Below are 23,092 nucleotides of genomic sequence, written 5' to 3' on the forward strand. Positions count from 1 at the left end.
TATGCACACTTTATGTCATATTCGTGCATTTTCTGGAACTAACCTATTAACAAGATGCCGAAGTGCCGATTCTGTTTTCTGCTGTTTTTGGTTTCAGAAATCCTAGTAAGGAAAGCGTCGCGGCCTTGGACGAAAGCAAAGCCCAGGGGCCTATGGGGCCACGTAGCGTCCTGAAGTCCGACGGCGCGCCGAAGAGGGGCCACGGAGGGGCCACCCCCGCGGGCGGCGCGGCCCCCCCCCTGGCCGCGCCGGCCTGTGGAGTGGGGCCCCGTGCCACCTCTTGACCTGCCCTTCCGCCTATAAAAAGTCTCCGTGACGAAACCCCCGCACCGAGAACCACGATACGGAAAACCTTCCAGAGACGCCGCCGCCACCGATCCCATCTCGGGGATCCAGAGAGATCGCCTCCGGCACCCTGCCGGAGAGGGGAATCATCTCCCGGAGGACTCTACGCCGCCATGGTCGCCTCCGGTGTGATGTGTGAGTAGTCTACCCCTGGACTATGGGTCCATAGCAGTAGCTAGATGGTTGTCTTCTCCCCATTGTGCTATCATTGTCGGATCTTGTGAGCTGCCTAACATGATCAAGATCATCTATCTGTAATTCTATATGTTGCGTTTGTTGGGATCCGATGAATAGAGAATACTTGTTATGTTGATTATCAAAGTTATATCTATGTGTTGTTTATGATCTTGCATGCTCTCCGTTACTAGTAGATGCTCTGGCCAAGTAGATGCTTGTAACTCCAAGAGGGAGTACTTATGCTCGATAGTGGGTTCATGCTCGCATTAACACCGGGACGATGTGAGAAAGGTCTAAGGTTGTGTTGTGCTGTTGCCACTAGGGATAAAACATTAGTGCTATGTTCAAGGATGCAGTCACTAGTTACATTACGCACCATACTTAATGCAATTGTCTGTTGTTAGCAACTTAATACTGGAAGGGGTTCGGATGATAACCTGAAGGTGGACTTTTTAGGCATAGATGCAGTTGGATGGCGGTCTATGTACTTTGTCGTAATGCCCAATTAAATCTCACTATACTCATCATGATATGTATGTGCATTGTCATGCCCTCTTTATTTGTCAATTGCCCAACTGTAATTTGTTCACCCAACATGCTGTTCGTCTTATGGGAGAGACACCTCTAGTGAACTGTGGACCCCGGTCCAATTCTCTTTACTGAAATACAATCTACTGCAATACTTGTTCTACTGTTTTCTGCAAACAATCATCTTCCACACAATACGGTTAACTCTTTGTTACAGCAAGCCGGTGAGATTGACAACCTCACTGTTTCGTTGGGGCAAAGTACTTTGCTTGTGTTGTGCAGGTTCCACGTTGGCGCCGGAATCCCTGGTGTTGCGCCGCACTACATCCCGCCGCCATCAACCTTCAACGTGCTTCTTGGCTCCTCCTGGTTCGATAAACCTTGGTTTCTTTCTGAGGGAAAACTTGCTGCTGTGCGCATCATACCTTCCTCTTGGGGTTGCCCAACGAACGTGTGAAATACACGCCATCATCCACCGCCACGTCCAGCAACGCCCGATCCCTCGGTCTGACCAGAACCCTCCAAGACTGCATATGAAGCAACATGTGGAAGAATGCGTCAGCTGCATTGCCAATCAGTTTCCCTTCAATAGTCAGTTTGTTCCTAATATTCCAGAGAGCCCAACATTGGGCCGCAAAGGTAAACCAGACTAATCTACGAAGGGGGCCTAGCAGACCCTGTGCTAAGGCAATGAAATCCCCGACCCCTGTCGGGTTCCAAGTGCAATGTAGGAGTTCCCTAACCCCAGCCCACATGTACCCCGCCATGGGGCAAGCGAAGAAAATGCGGTTGCAATCCTCCACCTCTCCACAAAGAGCGCAAAGGCCATTGGACGGCCCTCGCCTCTTGGCCACCTGTTCGCAGGAGGGTAACTTTCCACGTATCAGTTGCCAAAGGAAGACTTTGATCTTGGGTGGAACGCGTGTCCGCCACACCTCCTTGAAGTGCGTGACTGCTGCACCCTGCAGGAGTCCACAATACACCGACCGAGTGGAGTACTCCCCTGAGGACTCCAGGGACCATGAAACCTGATCATTCCCTACTTCATCCGGGAGACCTTGGATTTCACGGCACAGGTCATCCCATTCGACCTTTTCCGCCAAGCCAAGATGTCGGTGGAACCGGATGTGCCACTCCCCGGGGCTCCCATCGGCCACCCTAGTCGAATGGACGGTGGCGAAGGGGTTGGAACAACAACCAAAGAGGAGGGGGTAGCGAGTTCTTAGAGGCCCTCGCCCCGACCACCAATCAAGCCAGAAGTAGGTCCATTTCCCATTGTGAACCTTATGGCGAGCTCCCAATTTGAAAAACCATTTTAGCTTCTGTATGGAGTTCCAAAACTGGGACCCCCTAGCCGGCACGTCCTTAGAGAAAAAATCCCTTTCCCCGAGGTATTTTGCCCGAAGAAGGTCAGCCCACAGTCCCCCTGTGTTCTGGTAGTACTTCCAAATCCATTTCAACATCAGGGCAATGTTCATGGTTTTGGTGTGGAGGATCCCTAAGCCCCCAAACTGCTTAGGTTTACACACGGTGGCCCAATCCACCATGTGGTATTTCCTCTCGTTTCCGACTCCTTCCCAGAAGAATCGGGACCGAGACCTGTCCATAGCCGCATGGGTGGAGTCATGTAGAAGATACAGGCCCATAGCGAACATATGGAGGCTCGAAAGACAGGAGTTAGTGAGCTCAAGCCGGCCGACCGAGGCGAGAAAGAGGCCTTGCCAAGGCTCGACCCGGTGCCCCACCTTCTCCGGTAGGAATTCCCAATCCGCTACCCGAAGCGCACGACTACTCACCGGTAGACCAAGGTATTTCATCGGGAGCTTGCCCAGTTTGCAGTTGAGCATGTGCGCAAACCTGCGCTGCTCCGGTTCCGTGACCCCTGTCACGAAAACCTCACTCTTGTCAAAATTGATCTTAAGACCCGACATGTTCTCAAAGCATAACAGGAGGAACTTGAGGTTCGCAATCCCCAGATCCGAGGGCTCAATCATGACAAGTGTGTCGTCTGCATACTGAAGGTGTGTCACCCCCCCTGGGATGAGGTGAGAGACGATCCCGCGGATGTGGCCAGCCGAGTTAGCCTTGGCCAACATCGCTGCGAGGCCATCCACTAGGAAATCGAAAAGGATCGGCGAGAGGGGGTCCCCCTGCCGCACACCCCTCGCGTTACGGAAGAAAGGCCCCACTTCTCCGTTGATGTTGATAGCAGTGGCCTCCCATGACCAGCTGCATCAACCTGTGAACATTCATGTCCGAGAAACCCTTGCGCTGTAGGATCTCTCGGAGGAAATCCCAGTTCACCCTATCGTAGGCCTTCTCAAAGTTGAGCTTAAGCAGGAGGCCCCCAAGCCTCTTGGCATGTAACTCGTGAGCAATCTCGTGAAGGGCGAGCACCCCCTCATGAAGACACCTACCCCGGATGAAAGCAGTTTGACTCCTATCAATGGTTCTATGGGCAATCGGCGCTAAGCGGGTCGCATACACCTTTGCCACAAACTTGAAGATGACATTGATAAGCGCTATGGGCCTAAACTGCTTGATCGTGTCCGCCCCCTTAACCTTTGGGAGCAGGGTGATGACCCCAAAGTTCAGACGTGCAATATCCACCCTACCCAACACGAAATCGTTCAGGATCTTGAGGATGGGCTCTCGCAGGATTCCCCAGAATCACTTGAAGAAGGTGACCGGCAACCCATCCGCCCCGGGCGCGGAATCCGGCCTCATGCTGAGAAGGACCTCATCGAGCTCAGCAGGAGTGAAGGTCAACTCGAGCGCGAGGTTTTCCGCCGGGAGGATCCGATGGTCCCCAGACCACAGGTCAGAGCGGAGGGATAAGACCCTTTCCTCCCCCTAGAACCCATGAGGCCGCGATAGAACGAGTATACGTGTTCCATAAGGCCCAGCTGCTCGTCGACCTCCCCGTGGTCCGTGACAAGCCGAGGGATCGAGCACTTCCGTCGCCTTCCGTTGGCGATGGCGTGGAAATAAGCCGTGCAGGAATCCCCCTTGACCGTCCAACGCACCCTACTGCGTTGTCTCCAGTACTCCTCTTCTAGGCTGTCCATGAGGAGAAGTTGGTCCTCCAGATGGTATCTGAGATCCCAACCCTCCTCATCCAACCCGTCAGAGTCCGCCTGCCGGTCCAGATCGGCAATCTGCGCCAGGAGGTCCGCCCTAAAAACCCTCCGTTCCTTCCCCAAATTGGATCCCCAGCCCTTTAGGAATTGACGCAAATTCCTAGCAATGCACTGCCATCCATCTATGATGTCCCAATGAGGGCCCAGCTCATACAGGTAGCGGTGCAGTTTGCCGTTGATGAGCTCCCCAAAGCCCGCAACACGAAACCACCACGTTTGGAAGAAAAACCGTGGTGGTCTTCGAACCGTGACTTCCCCACTATCCAGAAGGAGTGGGTTGTGGTCGGACCCAATCCTCGTGATAGCCGTGACGGAACAGAAAGGAAACGCCGCCTCCCAGGCAGGCGAAACAAATACCCTGTCCAGCACACATCTGATCGGACAAAGCTGTCTGTTGGTCCAGGTAAAACGGGCCCCCGCCCGGTTGATCTCCCGAAGCGACATGGCCGCAATGGAGTCATTGAACCTGCGAATCCGAGGCCAGTTGATGTTCCCGTTGTTCTTATCTCTAGCTGACCGGATAAGGTTAAAATCCCCGGCCACCACCAACGGTACCGGGCATTGCTGGACCACAAGCTCGAACTCCCCCAAGAACTCCTCAGTGCGGCTATGATCAGCCGGACCGTAGACCAGCATGAAGCACCACTTCATGTTGGTGTTGCATTGCAAGACCGTGGCGCTGAGGAAGAAGGTTCCCATCCTCCACGCCCCAACCTCAACGGATTCATCCCTAAATCCCAAGAGCATGCCACCGGAATGACCCACCGCCGGTAGGTGATTCCAAGCGAAGAGGCCTCCCACCTCTAAGCTCCGTAGCTCCGCAGTGGAGAAGTCTTGTTTAATGGTTTCTTGTAGCCCGATGATATCCAACCTGTTGGTTCTAATGTAGTCCCTAAGCTGGGTTCTCTGGCCCTCCCGACCGAAGCCCCTGATGTTGTAGGAGAGGGCTTTCATCTAGCAGTTGTCCGTTTGCCGCGCCCCTTCCGAACCGCCAAACCTAGGCAAGTAAGGCGTTTAGCACGCTTCCCCTACAACGTGCCGGACTTAGATCCTCCCTGCATCTGGTCCGCCAAGCCAGCCGCAACGGGCCCCTCCCCGCTGGAAGTGGTAGCCGAAGCTCCCTCGGCCGGCGCCGCGCGCGCAGCAGAGCCCCGGGACTCCTCCGGCTGCGCCGCCCCGGGTTCCGCCTGTGCTGCCTCCCCGGTAGCATGAGCACGGGCCAGCTCCGCAGCCTCCCTGCTGGCCGCCACTTCCGCAAGCGCCGCCTGGGCTCTTTCCTTAGCACGGATCATCGACAACGCCTCAATAGGAGACCCTGCCGAGGGGGTGAAAACCACACAACTATCCGAAGCCACACGGGAGAGATGAGAGTCAGAGAGGGAATCAAGGACAGTGAAGGGATTACCTTTCTCCAAGTTCCGCTCCGCCGCCCGCTGTTGCGCCTTCTCCATGGTGGGGGTAGCCGCGGCTCCCCGGTTCCTCGTGCTCCTGTGTGTCGTCTCGAACACCACCGTCTTCGTGCGCATGCCTTTAGCCGCCGTCTGCTTGGAGAACGGCACTCCGCTCCGCCAGATTTGGCCGTGGCCGCAGCCGCGGGTGGCCCGTCCCGAAGAGGCTCCTCCTCCACCACCTGAGCGCCATCCCCGCCAGCCCGGACGCTGGACAGCGCAACCTGCTGGAGCCCCTCCACCACCATCTCGCGGTCAGCCAGCTCCAGCGTCTGCGAGGGGAGGGGTGAGCGATCCTCCACAGCAGGGCTCGAGCGCACCCAGGCGTCGACCGGGTCCTCCACCATGGACACCGTGTCACCGGAGACGAGGGAGATCTCCTCATGCTCCCCAGCGAGAGCTTTCTTGAGTGCCTGCCCATCAGCATCCTCCGCCGTGATGAGCGCCCGGCCAGTCCGACCGAGGGTCATCGACGAGAACGGGAAAGCCCCCAGGTTCGACCCATACTGGTCTCCGATGCCCGCCATCCCCCGACGCATCTGTGGCGCACTGCTGGCCCCCCTCCTTGCGCAGCGCATGGGACCTGCCCGTCCTGCCACCCTGCAGCGAGCTCACGTCCGCCGCCTTTTCCTTATCCTTGCCGCTCCCCTTCCATCCATGCTTGTTGTAGTCGCCCGTGCTGCGATCCTCGGAGTCATCATCACCATCGTCGTCCCTTGGCGGAGCCGGTGGCCGAGGGGCTCCATCATCGCCCGTCGTCCCATGGCCACGGCCGCCCACCTCAGCCGAAACACCCACGTTGAAAGGCACCCTATTGACGAAAACCTGGATAGTCCCCTTGATTCTCTCCGGGTAGCGGCATTGGAAACGCATCCGGATGGGCTCGGTCATCCACTTCCGCAAGGAGAGCTCATCAACTCCAAAGGCCTGCCCACCATGACCATGGCCGCCATCAGTCTGTCCACCTCCAGAAGGTCCCGCGGGACCCCGGTCAACCGCACCCACGTCGATGGGAGCGCCTTCCCCGGCTGGGGGGCCAAAAAGGCCTCCCGGATCTCCACATCAGTCTTGCGCAGGGGAAGGTAAAGCTTCCCACTCCCCGTACTCATCTTGAGGGTGGCCCTGGACGGGAAGTGCACCGTAAACTCCGAGTCAGTGATCTTTGACACCTGCCAGTCCCACAGGTCATCCACGAGATTCTTGAGCTCGTCGGAAAGCTGAGACTCTGAAAGTGGTGCCCCTCTGAACTTGATCACCGCCGCAAACTGGCCCCCCTGACCCTCGTCGCGGATCGGCTCCACGTCGATGTTGAAGAAGCCGCCGCCCGAAATCGTGTGCCCCATGGACTGCAGCAGGAGGGGCTTGCCACGGGTCGGACAGCTCGCAGAGCTGTGGCCCTCCTTGCTGCAGATGATGCAGAGGGGCTCAAAGGAGCATTCAGACTGGAAGTGCCCGGACCTCCCGCAACGGAAGCACTCTCCGCTAGATGCGGGCGCCGTCGCCTGCCCAGCCCCTTGCTTGTCCTTGCCCTTCTGCCTCTGGGAGCCCGCCGCACCCTGCGACTGCGATCTGCCCGCGCCTCCCTGGCTCCCCTGAGCAAGCCCGCCCCCACCCTGGTTGTGGGTGCCCGAGTGGTACGGCTGTTGCCTCGACCCTTGCGCCCGCGGGGGCTCCTGGGAGCGATGACGAGATGGCTCCCTGTCCTGCTGCAGGCCCCGACCGACATCATCCGCCTGCCTGCCGCCATCTGGAGGAGGCCTCCGGTCGTCGCCGCCCCCGCCTCCGTCAAACCTCCGCTTGTTGCCGCTCGCGCCACCACCCTGGGAGCTGTTGATACGTCCAATTTGCATCACTATTTTATATCATAATTTGCTGTTATTCACTGATATATTTCATATTTGGAGATGATACTTATGTTATTTCATCTATTTTGCATGTTTCATGATTATTGGAGGATCACGCACCGGAGTCAGGATTCTGCTGGAAAAAGCACCGCCAGAATGCAATATTTCGGAAGATCAACAATTGACGGAATTTATATGAAAAATCCTATTTTTCTAGAAGACGACGAGAGCCAGAAGGAGGAGCCGAGGAGGGCCACCATGGGCCCACCTCACAGACCGGCGCGGGCCAAGGCCTGGCCGCGCCACCTTGTGGGAAGGGGGCCCACAGCATCCTCTGGCCTCCTCTTCTTTGCGTATTTCTTCGTCCCGAAAACCTAAGCTCCGGTGGGATAGTCGCGAAGAGTTACAGCCGCCTCTGCGGGGCGGAGAACACCAGAGAGAAAAGAGCTCTCCGGCAGGCTGAGATCCGCCGGGGAAATTCCCTACCGGAGGGGGAAATCGACGCCATCGTCACCGTCATCGAGCTGGACATCATCTCCATCACCATCGTCATCATCTACATCATCATCACCGCCGTCTCCACCGCTGCACATCATCACCGCTGTAACAATTTGGGTTGAATCTTGATTGTTTGATAGGGGAAACTCTCCCGGTATTTATTTCTACTTGTTATTGATGCTATTGAGTGAAACCATTGAACCAAGAGTTATATTCAGATTGTTATTCATCATCATATCACCTCTGATCATGTTCCATATGATGTCTCGTGAGTAGTTCGTTTAGTTTTGAGGACATGGGTGAAGTCTAAATGTTAGTAGTGAAGTATGGTTGAGTAATATTCAATGTTATGATATTTAAGTTGTGGTGTTATTCTTCTAGTGGTGTCATGTGAATGTCGACTACATGACACTTCACCTTTATGGGCCTAGGGGAGTGCATCTTGTATTCGTTTGCCAATTGCGGGGTTGCCGGAGTGACAGAAACCTGAACCCCCGTTGGTATATCGGTGCAGGAGGGATAGCAGGATCTCAGAGTTTAAGGCTGTGGTTAGATTTATCTTAATTACTTTCTTGTAGTTGCGGATGCTTGCAAGGGGTATAATCACAAGAATGTATTAGTCCTAGGAAGGGCGGTGCATTAGCATAGGTTCACCCACACAACACTTATCAAAACAATGAAGATTAATTAGCCATATGTAGCGAAAGCACTAGACTAAAATCCCGTGTGTCCTCAAGAACGTTTGGTCATTATAAGTAAACAAACCGGCTTGTCCTTTGTGCTAAAAAGGATTGGGCCACTCACTGCAATTGTTACTCTTGCACTTTACTTACTCGTACTTTATTCATCTGCTACATCAAAACCCCCTGAATACTTGTCTGTGAGCATTTACAGTGAATCCTTCATCGAAACTGCTTGTCAACACCTTCTGCTCCTCGTTGGGATCGAAATTCTTACTTATCGAAAATACTATGATACACCCCCTATACTTGTGGGTCATCAAGACTATTTTCTGGCGCCGTTGCCGGGGAGTGAAGCGCTATTGGTAAGTGGAATTGGTAAGGGAAACTTTTACTGTTTGTGCTGATGTTATTTCTGCCTGCTGCTATAATTCATTATGGAGAGATCTTCTCTTGAGTTTTTATTTGGAAAATCTACTACTACTGCAAAGGTAGTGGATGAGGCACTAGGTGAGGAAGAAATACCATACAAAATACCTATGAAAATTATTGAACGTGTAGTGGATAACCGTTATACAGGGGATGGAACTGTCCACCCTGGAGATCATTTACTGTTCTTACATGAATTATGCGGTTTATTCAAGTGTGCATGTATTGCTATGGATGAAGTGAGGAAGAAACTATTCTCTATATCGCTGTCTGGTAAAGCGGCGCATTGGTATAAATTACTGGATAATGGGGATTCTCTTGAATGGAATGATATTGTGCCCCGGTTTTATTCTAAGTTCTATCCTCCAAGTGAAATTCACAAGGATCGGAACCGCATATATAATTTTTGGCCTCATGATGCAGAGAGTATTGCCCAAGCGTGGGGGAGATTGAAGTCTTTAATGCTCAAATGCCCCATTCATGAGCTTCCTGGTAATATTATTATTGATAATTTCTATGCAAGACTTTCTTTTCAAGACAAGACCTTGCTGGATACTTCTTGTTCTGGATCATTTACACGCAACAAAGAAGAGTTTAAAAGGGACCTTCTTAATCGGATCCAGGAGAATACTGAAGGATGGGAGAACGACAAAGGTAGAGAATCAGGTATAAATTATGATTATAAATGCATTGAAGCTTTTATGGATACTGATAAATTTCGTAATATGAGTGCTACTTATGGTCTTGATTCTCAAGTTGCTGCAAATCTTTATAAAGCTTTTGCCTCTCATTATGAATTGCCTGAGAAGAATTTTGATAAGTATCATGAACCGTATAAAGATAAAATTGATTCATCTATAAATAAATGTGTTGTAGTTGAAACTGTTGATCATCTTATTCCTGAAGCTTATATTGAAAAAACTCCTTTCCCTGCTAAAATGAAGGAGTACTCTGTTATAAATAGTGCGGTTCATAAAAGTGAAAAGAAACCTATAGAACCTGAAGAGCAAATAAAGGTTGAACCTGCTATTGCAATTGTTAAAGATCTTGTGACTGAAAATGTGGAAGATGGTCATATTATTTTCTGTGAAGATGCTTCTAATATTGTTTCACATCCTAATAAGTCTAAGAAAGCTAGTGTACCTATGCTATCTGTTAGAATTGGTGATCATTGTTATTATGGTTTATGTGATATTGGTGCAAGTATTAGTGCTATTCCTTATGAGCTTTACACGGAGATTATGCACGAAATTGGTTCTTGTGAACTTGAAGATATTGATGTGGTTATTCGGCTGACTAATAGAGAAACTATTTCTCCAATTGGTATTGTTCGAGATGTGGAAGTTCTATGTGGTAAGATTAAATATCCTGCTGACTTTTTGGTACTTGGTTCTGCTGCTAGTAAATATTGTCCTATCATTTTTGGTAGACCTTTTCTAAATACTTGTGGAGCTGTTATAGATTGCAAGAAAGAGAAAATTTTGACTAAATTTGCTGGTGAATCTTATGATTTTAACTTCTCTAAATTTGCCAAAACTCCTTATAAAGCTGATTCGCCTAATAATGATTTTAGAGTTGAACAGTGTGCATCTATTGCTCTTGCTCCTAACAATCCCTTGCAGCAACATTTGGAGAATAGTGAGAGTGAAGTTTTTAGGGAAGAAAGAAATGAGCTTGATGAAATTTTCCTTCGTCAACCTATTCTTAAGCATGATTTACCAGTAGAAGACCTGGGTACAACACCACCACCAAAGGAAGATCCTGTCTTTGATTTAAAACCATTGCCTGATAATCTTAAATATGCTCATATCGATGATAAGAAAATATATCCTGTTATTATTAGTTCTAAGCTTTCAGAGTTTGAAGAAGAAAGGTTATTGGAAATATTGAAGAAACACCGAGGAGCTATTGGCTACACTCTTGATGACTTGAGGGGGATTTCTCCCTCTATTTGCCAACATGCCATTAATATGGAAGATGATGCAAAGCCTGTTGTTGAACATTGATACGTCTCCGACGTATCGATAATTTCTTATGTTCCATGCCACATTATTGATGATATCTACATGTTTTATGCATACTTTATGTCATATTTATGCGTTTTCCGGAACTAACCTATTGACGAGATGCCGAAGTGCCAGTTCCTGTTTTCTGCTGTTTTTGGTTTCAGAAATCCTAGTAAGGAAATATTCTCAGAATTGGACGAAATCAACGCCCAGCATCTTAGAATCACACGAAGCTTCCAGAACACCCGAGAGCCACCAGAGGAGGGCCCTGTGGGCCCCAGACGCCAGGGTGGCACGGCCCAGGCCTTGGCCGCGCCCCCCTAGTGTGTCACCGCCTCGTCGACCCTCCGACTCCGCCTCTTTGCCTATTTAAAGGTCCCTGACCTAAAACTTCGATACGGAAAAGCCACGGTACGAGAAACCTTCCAGAGCTGCCGCCATCGCGAAGCCAAGATCTGGGGGACATGAGTCTCTGTTCCCGCACGCCGCCGGGATGGGGAAGTGCCCCCGGAAGGCTTCTCCATTGACACCACCGCCATCTTCATCACCCGCTGCTGTCTCCCATGAGGAGGGAGTAGTTCTCCATCGAGGCTAAGTGGCTGTACCGGTAGCTGTGTGGTTAATCTCTCTCCTATGTACTTCAATACAATGATCTCATGAGCTGCCTTACATGATTGAGATTCATATGAGTTTTGTATCACTATTCATCTATGTGCTACTCTAGTGATGTTATTAAAGTACTCTATTCCTCATGCATGGTGTAATGGTGACAGTGTGTGCATCGTGTAGTACTTGGCGTAGGTTATGATTGTGATCTCTTGTAGATTATGAAGTTAACTATTGCTATGATAGTATTGATGTGATCTATTCCTCCTTTTGTAGCGTGAAGGTGACAGTGTGCATGCTATGTTAGTACTTGGTTTAGTTGTGTTGATCTGTCATGCACTCTAAGGTTATTTAAATATGAACATCGAATATTGTGGAGCTTGTTAACTCCGGCATTGAGGGTTCGTGTAATCCTACACAATTAGTGGTGTTCATCATCCAACAAGAGAGTGTAGAGTCTAGCATCTATTTATTTATTCTGTTATGTGATCAATGTTGAGAGTGTCCACTAGTGAAAGTATAATCCCTAGGCCTTGTTCCTAAATACTGCTATCGCTGCTTGTTTATCGTTCTCTGCATCTCAGATCGTCTGTCCGCGATATTACCACCATCAACCACACGCCAGTCCTGGGCAGCAAAGCACTTTTCTGGCGCCGTTACTACTGCTCATACTTATTCATACCACCTGTATTTCACTATCTCTTCGCCGAACTAGTGCACCTATTAGGTGTGTTGGGGACACAAGAGACTTCTTGCTTTGTGGTTGCAGGGTCGCTTGAGAGGGATATCTTTGACCTCTTCCTCCCTGAGTTCGATAAACCTTGGGTGATCCACTTAAGGGAAACTTGCTGCTGTTCTACAAACCTCTGCTCTTGGAGGCCCAACACTGTCTACAAGAATAGATGCACCCGTAGACATCAAGCACTTTTCTGGCGCCGTTGCCGGTGAGGAAAGGTAAAAGGTACTCACACTCCGGATCTCGTCTACTAAGCTATTTTCCGGCGCCGTTGTAAGTACTCGAAGCTATTTCCTTTAGATCCTGCAATTGCATCTTTTTGTTTCTTGTTTACACTAGTTTGGCATAATGGAAAACAACAAAAATATGAGAGATCTTTATGAACTTTATCTTGAATTAGGACATGATGTGTTTGAAGAGAGAATTAAAAAACCCATGGAACTTTTGCATGCTAATGGGAATGTTATTAATATGAATGCTTTGAACACTATTGTTGCTAATGCTATGGAAAATTCTAAGCTTGGGGAGGTCGGTTTTGATGAAAATGATCTCTTTAGCCCTCCGGGTATTGAGGAGAAAGTTTATGTTGATTATGATATGCCTCTTATTTATGATGATTATAATGATAGTAGCCTTTTGGTGCCACCTGTTATGGAGGATAAAGTTGATTATGATTACAATATGCCTCCTATATTTGATGATGAGAATAATAATGATAGCTACTTTGTTGAATTTGCTCCCACTACAATTAATAAAAATGACTATGCTTATGTGGAGAGTGGTAATTTTGTGCATGAGACTCATGATAAGAATGCTTTATGTGATAGTTATATTGTTGAGTTTGCTCATGATGCTACTTAAAGTTATTATGAGAGAGGAAAATATGGTTGTAGAAATTTTCATGTTACTAAAACACCTCTCTATGTGCTGAAATTTTTGAAGCTATACTTGTTTTATCTTCCTATGCTTGTCACTTTGCTCTTCATGAACTTGTTTATTTACAAGATTCCTATGCATAGGAAGCATGTTAGACTTAAATGTGTTTTGAATTTGCTTCTTGATGCTCTCTTTTGCTTCAACTACTATTTCTTGCGAGTGCATCATTAAAACTGCTGAGCCCATCTTAATGGCTATAAAGAAAGCACATCTTGGGAGATAACCCATGTGTTTATTTTTCTACAGCAACTTTTGTTTTATATTTGTGTTTTGGAAGTTGTTACTTCTGTAGCAACCTCTCCTTATCTTAGTTTTGTTGCATTGTTGTGCCAAGTAAAGTCTTTGATAGTAAGGTTCATACTAGATTTGGATTACTGCGCAGAAACAGATTTCTTGCTGTCACGAATCTGGGCCTAATTCTCTGTAGTTAACTCAGAAAATTGTGCCAATTTACGTGAGTGATCCTCAGATATGTACGCAACTTTCATTCAATTTGAGCATTTTCATTTGATCAAGTCTGGTGCCTCAATAAAATTCGTATTTACGGACTATTCTGTTTTGACAGATTCTGCCTTTTATTTCGCATTGCCTCTTTTGCTATGTGGGATGGATTTCTTTGTTCCATTAACTTCCAGTAGCTTTGAGAAATGTCCAGAAGTGTTAAGAATGATTGTGTCACCTCTGAACATGTGAATTTTTGATTATGCACTAACCCTCTAATGAGTTGTTTTGAGTTTGGTGTGGAGGAAGTTTTCAAGGATCAAGAGAGGAGGATGATATACTATGATCAAGGAGAGTGAAAGCTCTAAGCTTGGGGATGCCCCGGTGGTTCATCCCTGCATATTTCAAGAAGACTCAAGCATCTAAGCTTGGGGATGCCCAAGGCATCCCCTTTTTCATCGACAAATTATCAGGTTCCTTCTCTTGAAACTATATTTTTATTCGGTCACATCTTATGTACTTTACTTGGAGCGTCTGTTTGTTTTTGTTTTTGTTTTGTTTGAATAAACTCATGCTTGTGTGGGAGAGAGACACGCTCCGCTGGTTCATATGAACACATGTGTTCTTAGCCTTTAATTTTCATGGCGAAGGTTGAAACTGCTTCGTTAATTGTTATATGGTTGGAAACGGGAAATGCTACATGTAGTAATTGGTAGAATGTCTTGAATAATTTGATACTTGGCAATTGTTGTGCTCATGTTTAAGCTCTTGCATCATATACTTTGCACCTATTAATGAAGAAATACATAGAGCTTGCTAAAATTTGGTTTGCATAATTGGTCTCTCTAAGGTCTAGATAATTTCTAGTAAGAGTTTGAACAACAAGGAAGACGGTGTAAAGTCTTATAATGCTTACAATGTGTCTTTTATGTAAGTTTTGCTATACCGCTTCATACTTGTGTTTGTTTCAAATAACCTTGCTAGCCTAAGCCTTGTATCGAGAGGTAATACTTCTCATGCATCCAAAATCCTTGAGCCAACCACTATGCCATTTGTGTCCACCATACCTACCTACTACATGGTATTTCTCCACCATTCCAAAGTAAATTGCTTGAGTGCTACCTTTAGATTTCTATCCTCTACCTTTGCAATATATAGCTCATGGGACAAATAGCCTAAAAACTATTGTGGTATTGAATATGTACTTATGCACTTTATCTCTTATTAAGTTGCTTGTTGTGCGATAACCATGTTCCTGGGGACGCCATCAACTACTCTTTGTTGAATATCATGTGAGTTGCTATGCATGTCCGTCTTGTCTGAAGTAAGGGAGATTTACCGCTAGAATGGTTAGATCATGCATAATGTTAGAGAAGAACATTGGGCCGCTAACTAAAGCCATGATCCATGGTGGAAGTTTCAGTTTTGAACAAATATCCTCAATCTCATATGAGAAAATTAATAATTGTTGAATGCTTATGCATAAAAGAGGAGTCCATTATCTGTTGTCTATGTTGTCCCGGTATGGATGTCTAAGTTGAGAATAATCAATAGCGAGAAATCCGATGCGAGCTTTCTCCTTAGACCTTTGTACAGGCGGCATAGAGGTACCCCTTTGTGACACTTGGTTAAAACATATGCATTGCGATGATAATCCAGGTTATCCGAGCTAATTAGGACAAGGTGCGGGCACTATTAGTATACTATGCATGAGGCTTGCAACTTGTAGGATATAATTTACATGATGCATATGCTTTATTACTACCGTTGACAAAATTGTTTCTTGTTTTCAAAACCAAAGCTCTAGCACAAATATAGCAATCAATGCTTCCCTCTGCGAAGGGCCAGTCTTAATACCTCATTTCTACCACATCCTTCATCTTAGGAATTAGACGACGCTGATGTTTGATGTCTACGGGTGCATCTATTCTTGTAGACAGTGTTGGGCCTCCAAGAGCAGAGGTTTGTAGAACAGCAGCAAGTTTCCCTTAAGTGGATCACCCCAGGTTTATCGAACTCAGGGAGGAAGAGGTCAAAGATATCCCTCTCAAGAATGTGGTAGAAATGAGGTATTAAGACTTCTTGAAGCTGGTATTATATATCCTATTGCTGATAGTAGATGGGTTAGTCCTGTGCATTGTGTTCCTAAGAAAGGAGGAATGACTGTTGTGCCTAATGATAATGATGAGCTCATACCTCAAAGAGTAGTTGTAGGGTATAGAATGTGCATTGATTATCGAAAAGTTAATAAGGTTACTAAGAAAGATCATTACCCTTTGCCTTTTATTGATCAAATGTTAGAAAGGTTATCCAAAAATACTCATTTTTGCTTTCTTGATGGTTATTCTGGGTTTTCATAAATTGCTGTTAAAACTAAGGATCAAGAGAAAACCACTTTCACTTGTCCCTATGGAACTTATGCTTATAGATGCATGCCTTTTGGTTTATGTAATGCCCCTGCTACTTTTCAAAGATGTATGTCTGCTATTTTTCATGGCTTTTGCGAGAGTATTGTAGAAGTATTCATGGACGATTTTTCCGTCTATGGGAATTCTTTTGATAATTGCTTGCGGAACCTTGATAAAGTTTTGCAGAGATGTGAAGAAACTAACGTTTTTCTTAATTGGGAGAAATGCCACTTTATGGTTAATGAAAGAATTATATTGGGACATAAAATTTCTGAGAGAGGTATTGAAGTTGATAGAGCTAAAGTTGAAGCAATTGAGAAGATGCCCTATCCTAGGGATGTTAAAGGTATTCGTAGTGTTCTAGGTCATGCTGGGTTTTATAGGAGGTTTATTAAAGACTTTTCCAAGATTTCAAAACCTCTTACTAATCTTCTTCAAAAAGATGTACCTTCTGTTTTTGATGATGATTGTAAGGAAGCTTTTGAAACTCTAAAGAAAGCCTTAACAACTGCTCCTATAGTTGAACCTCCTGATTGGAACTTACCATTTGAAATTATGTGTGATGCTAGTGATTTTGCTGTAGGCGCTGTTCTTGGACAACGAGTAGATAAAAAAATTAATGTTATTCATTATGCTAGTAAAACTCTTGATGCTGCTCAAAGAAATTATGCTACTACTGAAAAAGAATTGTTAGCTGTAGTCTTTGCTTGTGATAAGTTTAGATCTTATATTGTTGATTCAAAAGTTACAATTCATACTGATCATGCTACAATTAGATACCTTATGCAAAAGAAAGATGCTAAGCCAAGGCTTATTAGATGGGTACTTCTGTTGCAAGAATTTGATTTACATATTGTAGATAGAAAAGGTGCTGATAATGCTGTTGCTGATAATTTGTCTAGATTGGAAAATATTGCTTATGATCCTGTTCCTGTTAATGATAGTTTTCCAAATGAACAATTGGCTGTAATAAAGGTGAGCTCGCGAGACAGTCCTTGGTATGTGATGACCCACAAGTATAGGGGGTGTATCGTAGTATCTTCGATAAGTAAGAATGTCGATCCCAACGAGGAGCAGAAGGTGTTGACAAGCAGTTTCGATGAAGGATTCGCTGTAAATGCTCACAGACAAGTATTCAGGGGGTTTTGATGTAACAGATGAATAAAGTACGAGTAAGTAAAGTGCGAGAGTAACAATTGCAGCGAGTGGCCCAATCCTTTTTAGCACAAAGGACAAGCCGGTTTGTTTACTTATAACGACCAAATGTTCCTGAGGACACACGGGATTTTAGTCTAGTGCTTTCGCTACATACGGCTAATTAATCTTCATTGTTTTGATAAGTGTTGTGTGGGTGAACCTGTGCTAATGTACCGCCCTTCCTAGGACTAATACATACTTGTGATTATACCCCTTGCAAGCATCCGCAACTACAAGAAAGTAATTAAGATAAATCTAACCACAGCCTTAAACTCTGAGATCCTGCTATCCCTCCTGCATCGATATACCAACGGGGGTTTAGGTTTCTGTCACTCCGGCATCCCCGCAATTGGCAAACGAGTACAAGATGCATTCCCCTAGGCCCATAAAGGTGAAGTGTCGTGTAGTCGACGTTCACGCGACACCACTAGAAGAATAACACCACAACTTAAATATCATAACATTGAATATTACTCAACCATACTTCACTACTAACATTTAGACTTCACCCATGTCCTCAAGAACTAAACGAACTACTCACGAGACATCATATGGAACATGATCAGAGGTGATATGATGGTGAATAACAATCTGAACATAAACCTTGGTTCAACGGTTTCACTCAATAGCATCAATAACAAGTAGAAATCAACACCGGGAGAGTTTCCCCTATCAAACAATCAAGATCAAACCAAAATTGTTACAGCGGTGAAGATGTGCAGCGGTGGAGACAGCGGTGATGATGATGGGGATGATGATGATGGTGATGGAGATGATGTCCAACTCGATGGCGGTGACGATGGCGTCGATTTCCCCCTCCGGGAGGGAATTTCCCCAGCGGATCTCAGCCTGCCGGAGAGCTCTTTTCTCTCTGGTGTTCTCCGCCTCGCAGAGGCGGCTGTGTCTCTTCGCGACCTATCCCCTGGAGCTTAGGTTTTCGGGACGAAGACGTTCGCGAAGAAAAGGAGGCGAGAGGGGGCTGTGGGCCCCCTCCTCACAGGGCAGCGCGGCCAGGCCTTGGGCCGCGCTGGCCTATGAGGTGGGCCCACCTCGGGTCCCCTCGGCTCCCCCTTCTGGCTCCCTTCGTCTTCTGGGAAAATAGGATTTTTCATATAATTTCTGTCAACTGTCGATCTTCTGAAATATTGCATTCTGACGGTGCTTTTTCCAGCAGAATCCTGACTCCGGTGCGCGATCCTCCAATAATCATGAATCATGCAAAATAGATGAAATAACATAAGTATCATCTCCAAATATGAAATATATCAATGAATAACAGCAAATTATGATATAAAATAGTGATGCAAATTGGACATATCAACTCCCCCAAGCTTAGACTTCGCTTGTCCCCAAGCGAAACTGAACTCGGTAAACAGGACCACATGTTTATGGAGTGAAGAGTCGATAAATAAAATACGGACAAGAAGCATCATATTCATTCACACAAGACATTCTAGTAAACAACTTCCTCATATAATTCAACTTGAGACAAGTATAAGGTAATCACAAATAAAGGTGCATAAGAAATCATAGTTGGTGATGGCAAACTTTGTTCTTGGTCAAAGAACAGTTAACAGGTTATACTTATCTATCGAGCAGCGCTCTTATGTTAAAGTTTATATGGCACAACTTGCATATTCAATCATAATAATCTCCTCATGATCATTGATAACTTTCAAAGCTATATTCATTCAGATAAAACTTGTACTAAACAAGGAAAAGTAAAAGACATGATGAGGTAAATCACAATATAATGGTTTGATCACAACAACTCAAATGCTTGCTTAAGATGGAGGGAAATAGGTTTACTGACTCAACATAAAGTAAAAGATAGGCCCTTCGCAGAGGGAAGCAGGGATTAAATCATGTGCTAGAGCTTTTTCAGCTTTGAAATCATATAAAGAGAATGAAAGTAACATTTTGAGAGGTGTTTGTTGTTGTCAACGACTGGTAGCGGGTACTCTAACCCCCTTGCCAGACAAACTCTCGAAGAGCGGCTCCCATTTTATTTTATTTTTGTGTGGCACTCCTTCCAACCTTTCTTTCACAAACCATGGCTAACCGAATCCTCGGGTGCCTGCCAACAATCTCATACCATGAAGGAGTGCCTTTTTATTTTAGTTTTATTATGATGACACTCCCCCCAACCTTTGCTTACACAAGCCATGGCTAACCGAATCCTTCGGGTGCCGTCCAGCAATCACATACCATGGAGGAGTGTCTATTTAGGTTAATTAATTTGGGACTGGGAATCCCATTGCCAGCTCTTTTTGCAAAATTATTGGATAAGCGGATGAAGCCACTAGTCCATTGATGAAAGTTGCCCAACAAGATTGAAAGATAAAACACCACATACTTCCTCATGAGCTATAAAACATTGACACAAATAAGAGATATTAAATTTTGAATTGTTTAAAGGTAGCACACGAAGTATTTACTTGGAATGGCAGGAAATACCATGTAGTAGGTAGTTATGGTGGACACAAATGACATAGGTTTGGGTTAAGGTTTGGATGCACGAGAAGTATTCCCTCTCAGTACATGTCTTTGGCTAGCAAGGTTAATTAGCAAGCATAAGAGTCGAGGGAAACAAACAAATATACATGTGATAGAAACAATCATGCATCTTCCTTGCAAGCACAAACAGTTTTAACTTCAGAATAATAAGCTATGAGCTAACAAGAAAGGAAGATAATGAAACAACTACATGTATTTCTCTTTTCTACTTAAACCTCAAAGTGTTGTTGCTATTGACCAATGCTAAGTTTGCCAAAACCAAATAGATTTATTCAATGCTCTGATACGTCTCCGACGTATCGATAATTTCTTATCTTCCATGCCACATTATTGATGATATCTACATGTTTTATGCATACTTTATGTCATATTTATGCGTTTTCCGGAACTAACCTATTGACGAGATGCCGAAGTGTCAGTTCCTGTTTTCTGCTGTTTTTGGTTTCAGAAATCCTAGTAAGGAAATATTCTCGGAATTGGACGAAATCAACGCCCAGCATCTTAGAATCACACGAAGCTTCCAGAACACCCGAGAGCCACCAGAGGAGGGCCCTGTGGGCCCCAGACGCCAGGGTGGCGCGGCCCAGGCCTTGGCCGCGCCCCTAGTGTGTCACCGCCTCGTCGACCCTCCGATTCCGCCTCTTTTCCTATTTAAAGGTCCCTGACCTAAAACTTCGATACGGAAAAGCCACAGTACGAGAAACCTTCCAGAGCCGCCGCCATCGCGAAGCCAAGATCTGGGGGACAGGAGTCTCTATTCCTGCACGCCGCCGGGACGGGGAAGTGCCCCCGGAAGGCTTCTCCATCGACACCGCTGCCATCTCCACCGCCATCTTCATCACCGCTGCTGTCTCCCATGAGGAGGGAGTAGTTCTCCATTAAGGCTAAGGGCTGTACCGGTAGCTATGTGGTTAATCTCTCTCCCTATGTACTTCAATACAATAATCTCATGAGCTGCCTTACATGATTGAGATTCATATGATGATGCTTGTAATCTAGATGTCATTATGCTAGTCAAGTGGATTTTACTTATGTGATCTCCGGAGACTCCTTGTCCCACGTGTGTAAAGGTGACAGTGTGTGCAACGTGTGGGTCTCTTAGGCTATATTTCACAGAATACTTATTCACTGTTATGAATGGCATAGTGAAGTGCTTATTTATATCTCTTTATGATTGCAATGTGCTTTGTATCACTATTTATCTATGTGCTACTCTAGTGATGTTATTAAAGTAGTCTATTCCTCCTGCACGGTGTAATGGTGACAGTGTGTGCATCGTGTAGTACTTGGCGTAGGTTATGATTGTGATCTCTTGTAGATTATGAAGTTAACTATTGCTATGATAGTATTGATGTGATTTATTTCTCCTTTCGTAGCGTGAAGGTGACAGTGTGCATGCTATGTTAGTACTTGGTTTGGTTGCGTTGATCTGTCATGCACTCTAAGGTTATTTAAACATGAACATCGAATATTGTGGAGCTTGTTAACTCCGGCATTGAGGGTTCGTGTAATCCTACACAGTTAGTGGTGTTCATCATCCAACAAGAGAGTGTAGAGTCTAGCATCTAGTTATTTATTCTGTTATGTGATCAATGTTGAGAGTGTCCACTAGTGAAAGTATGATCCCTAGGCCTTGTTCCTAAATACTGCTATCGCTGCTTGTTTACTGTTTTACTGCATCTGTACTGCCCGCAATATTACCACCATCAACCACACGCCAGTCCTGGACAGCAAAGCACTTTTCTGGCGCCGTTACTACTGCTCATACTTATTCATACCACCTGTATTTCACTATCTCTTCGCCGAACTAGTGCACCTATTAGGTGTGTTGGGGACACAAGAGACTTCTTGCTTTGTGGTTGCAGGGTTGCATGAGAGGATATCTTTGACCTCTTCCTCCCTGAGTTCGATAAACCTTGGGTGATCCACTTAAGGGAAACTTGCTGCTGTTCTACAAACCTCTGCTCTTGGAGGCCCAACACTGTCTACAAGAATAGAAGCACCCGTAGACATCAAGCACTTTTCTGGCGCCGTTGCCGGGGAGGAAAGGTAAAAGGCACTCATACTCCGGTTCCAGGTAACTAAGTACTTTTCTGGCGCCATTGTGTGTGTGCTCGAAGTTATTTCCTTTAGATCCTGCAATTTCATCTTTTTGTTTCTTGTTTACACTAGTAAGGCATGATGGAAAACATCAAAAATATGAGAGATCTTTATGAACTTTATCTTGAATTAGGACATGATGTGTTTGAAGAGAGAATTAAAAAACCCATGGAACTTTATATGCATGCTAATGGGAATGTTATTAATATGAATGCTTTGAACACTATTGTTGCTAATGCTATGGAAAATTCTAAGCTTGGGGAAGCTGGTTTTGATGAGCATGATCTTTTTAGTCCCCCAAGCATTGAGGAGAAATTTTTCTTTGATGATACTTTGCCTCCTATTTATGATGATTATAATGATATTGGTCTTTTGGTGCCACCTGTTATGGAGGATAAATTTGATTATGATTACAATATGCCTCCGATATTTGATGATGATAATAATAATAATAGCTACTTTGTTGAATTTGCTCCCACTATTACTAATAAAATTGATTATGCTTATGTGGAGAGTAATAATTTTATGCATGAGACTCATGATAAGAATGCTTTATGTGATAGTTATATTGTTGAGTTTGCTCATGATGCTACTGAAAGTTATTATGAGAGAGGAAAATAAGGTTGTAGAAATTTTCATGTTACTAAAACACCTCTCTATATGCTTAAAATCTTGAAGTTACACTTGTTTTATCTTTATATGCTTGTTACTTTGCTCTTCATGAACTTGTTTGTTTACAAGATTCCTATGCATAGGAAGCATGTTAGACTTAAATGTGTTTTGAATTTGCTTCTTGATGCTCTCTTTTGCTTCAAATACTATTTCTTGCGAGTGCATCATTAAAACTGCTGAGCCCATCTTAATGGCTATAAAGAAAGAACTTCTTGGGAGATAACCCATGTATTTATTTTACTACAGTAATTTTGTTTTATATTTGTGTCTTGGAAGTTGTTACTACTATAGCAACCTCTCCTTATCTTATTTTATTGCCTTGTTGTGCCAAGTAAAGTCTTTGATAGCAAGGTTCATACTAGATTTGGATTACTGCGCAGAAAC

At 45.5% G+C, this 23,092-nt stretch overlaps 1 protein-coding gene across 1 annotated transcript; it reads right to left on the reverse strand.

The window, feature by feature from the left end:
* Positions 1-3,219: 3,219 nt before the first annotated feature.
* LOC139835860 (uncharacterized) lies at positions 3,220-5,144 on the reverse strand. Its single transcript, XM_071825742.1, has 3 exons — positions 4,077-5,144; positions 3,725-3,903; positions 3,220-3,661 (listed from the first exon to the last, which is right to left on the reverse strand). Exons 1-3 carry the CDS (start codon positions 5,142-5,144, stop codon positions 3,220-3,222), a joined length of 1,689 nt encoding a protein of 562 aa, XP_071681843.1.
* Positions 5,145-23,092: the final 17,948 nt, after the last annotated feature.

This window comes from Lolium perenne, chromosome 2 (genome assembly GCF_019359855.2).
Source record: "Lolium perenne isolate Kyuss_39 chromosome 2, Kyuss_2.0, whole genome shotgun sequence".
In the NCBI taxonomy this organism is placed as follows: domain Eukaryota; kingdom Viridiplantae; phylum Streptophyta; class Magnoliopsida; order Poales; family Poaceae; genus Lolium; species Lolium perenne.

Coding starts and splice junctions, on each gene's coding strand:
- LOC139835860 (XM_071825742.1), bottom strand. CDS start 5,144: ATGAAAGCCCTCTCCTACAACATCAGGGGCTTCGGTCGGGAGGGCCAG. Junction 3,904..4,076: donor ACTGGAGACAACGCAGTAGG/GTGCGTTGGACG, acceptor CATGGGTTCTAG/GGGGAGGAAAGGGTCTTATC. Junction 3,662..3,724: donor TTGCCGGTCACCTTCTTCAA/GTGATTCTGGGG, acceptor CGTGTTGGGTAG/GGTGGATATTGCACGTCTGA.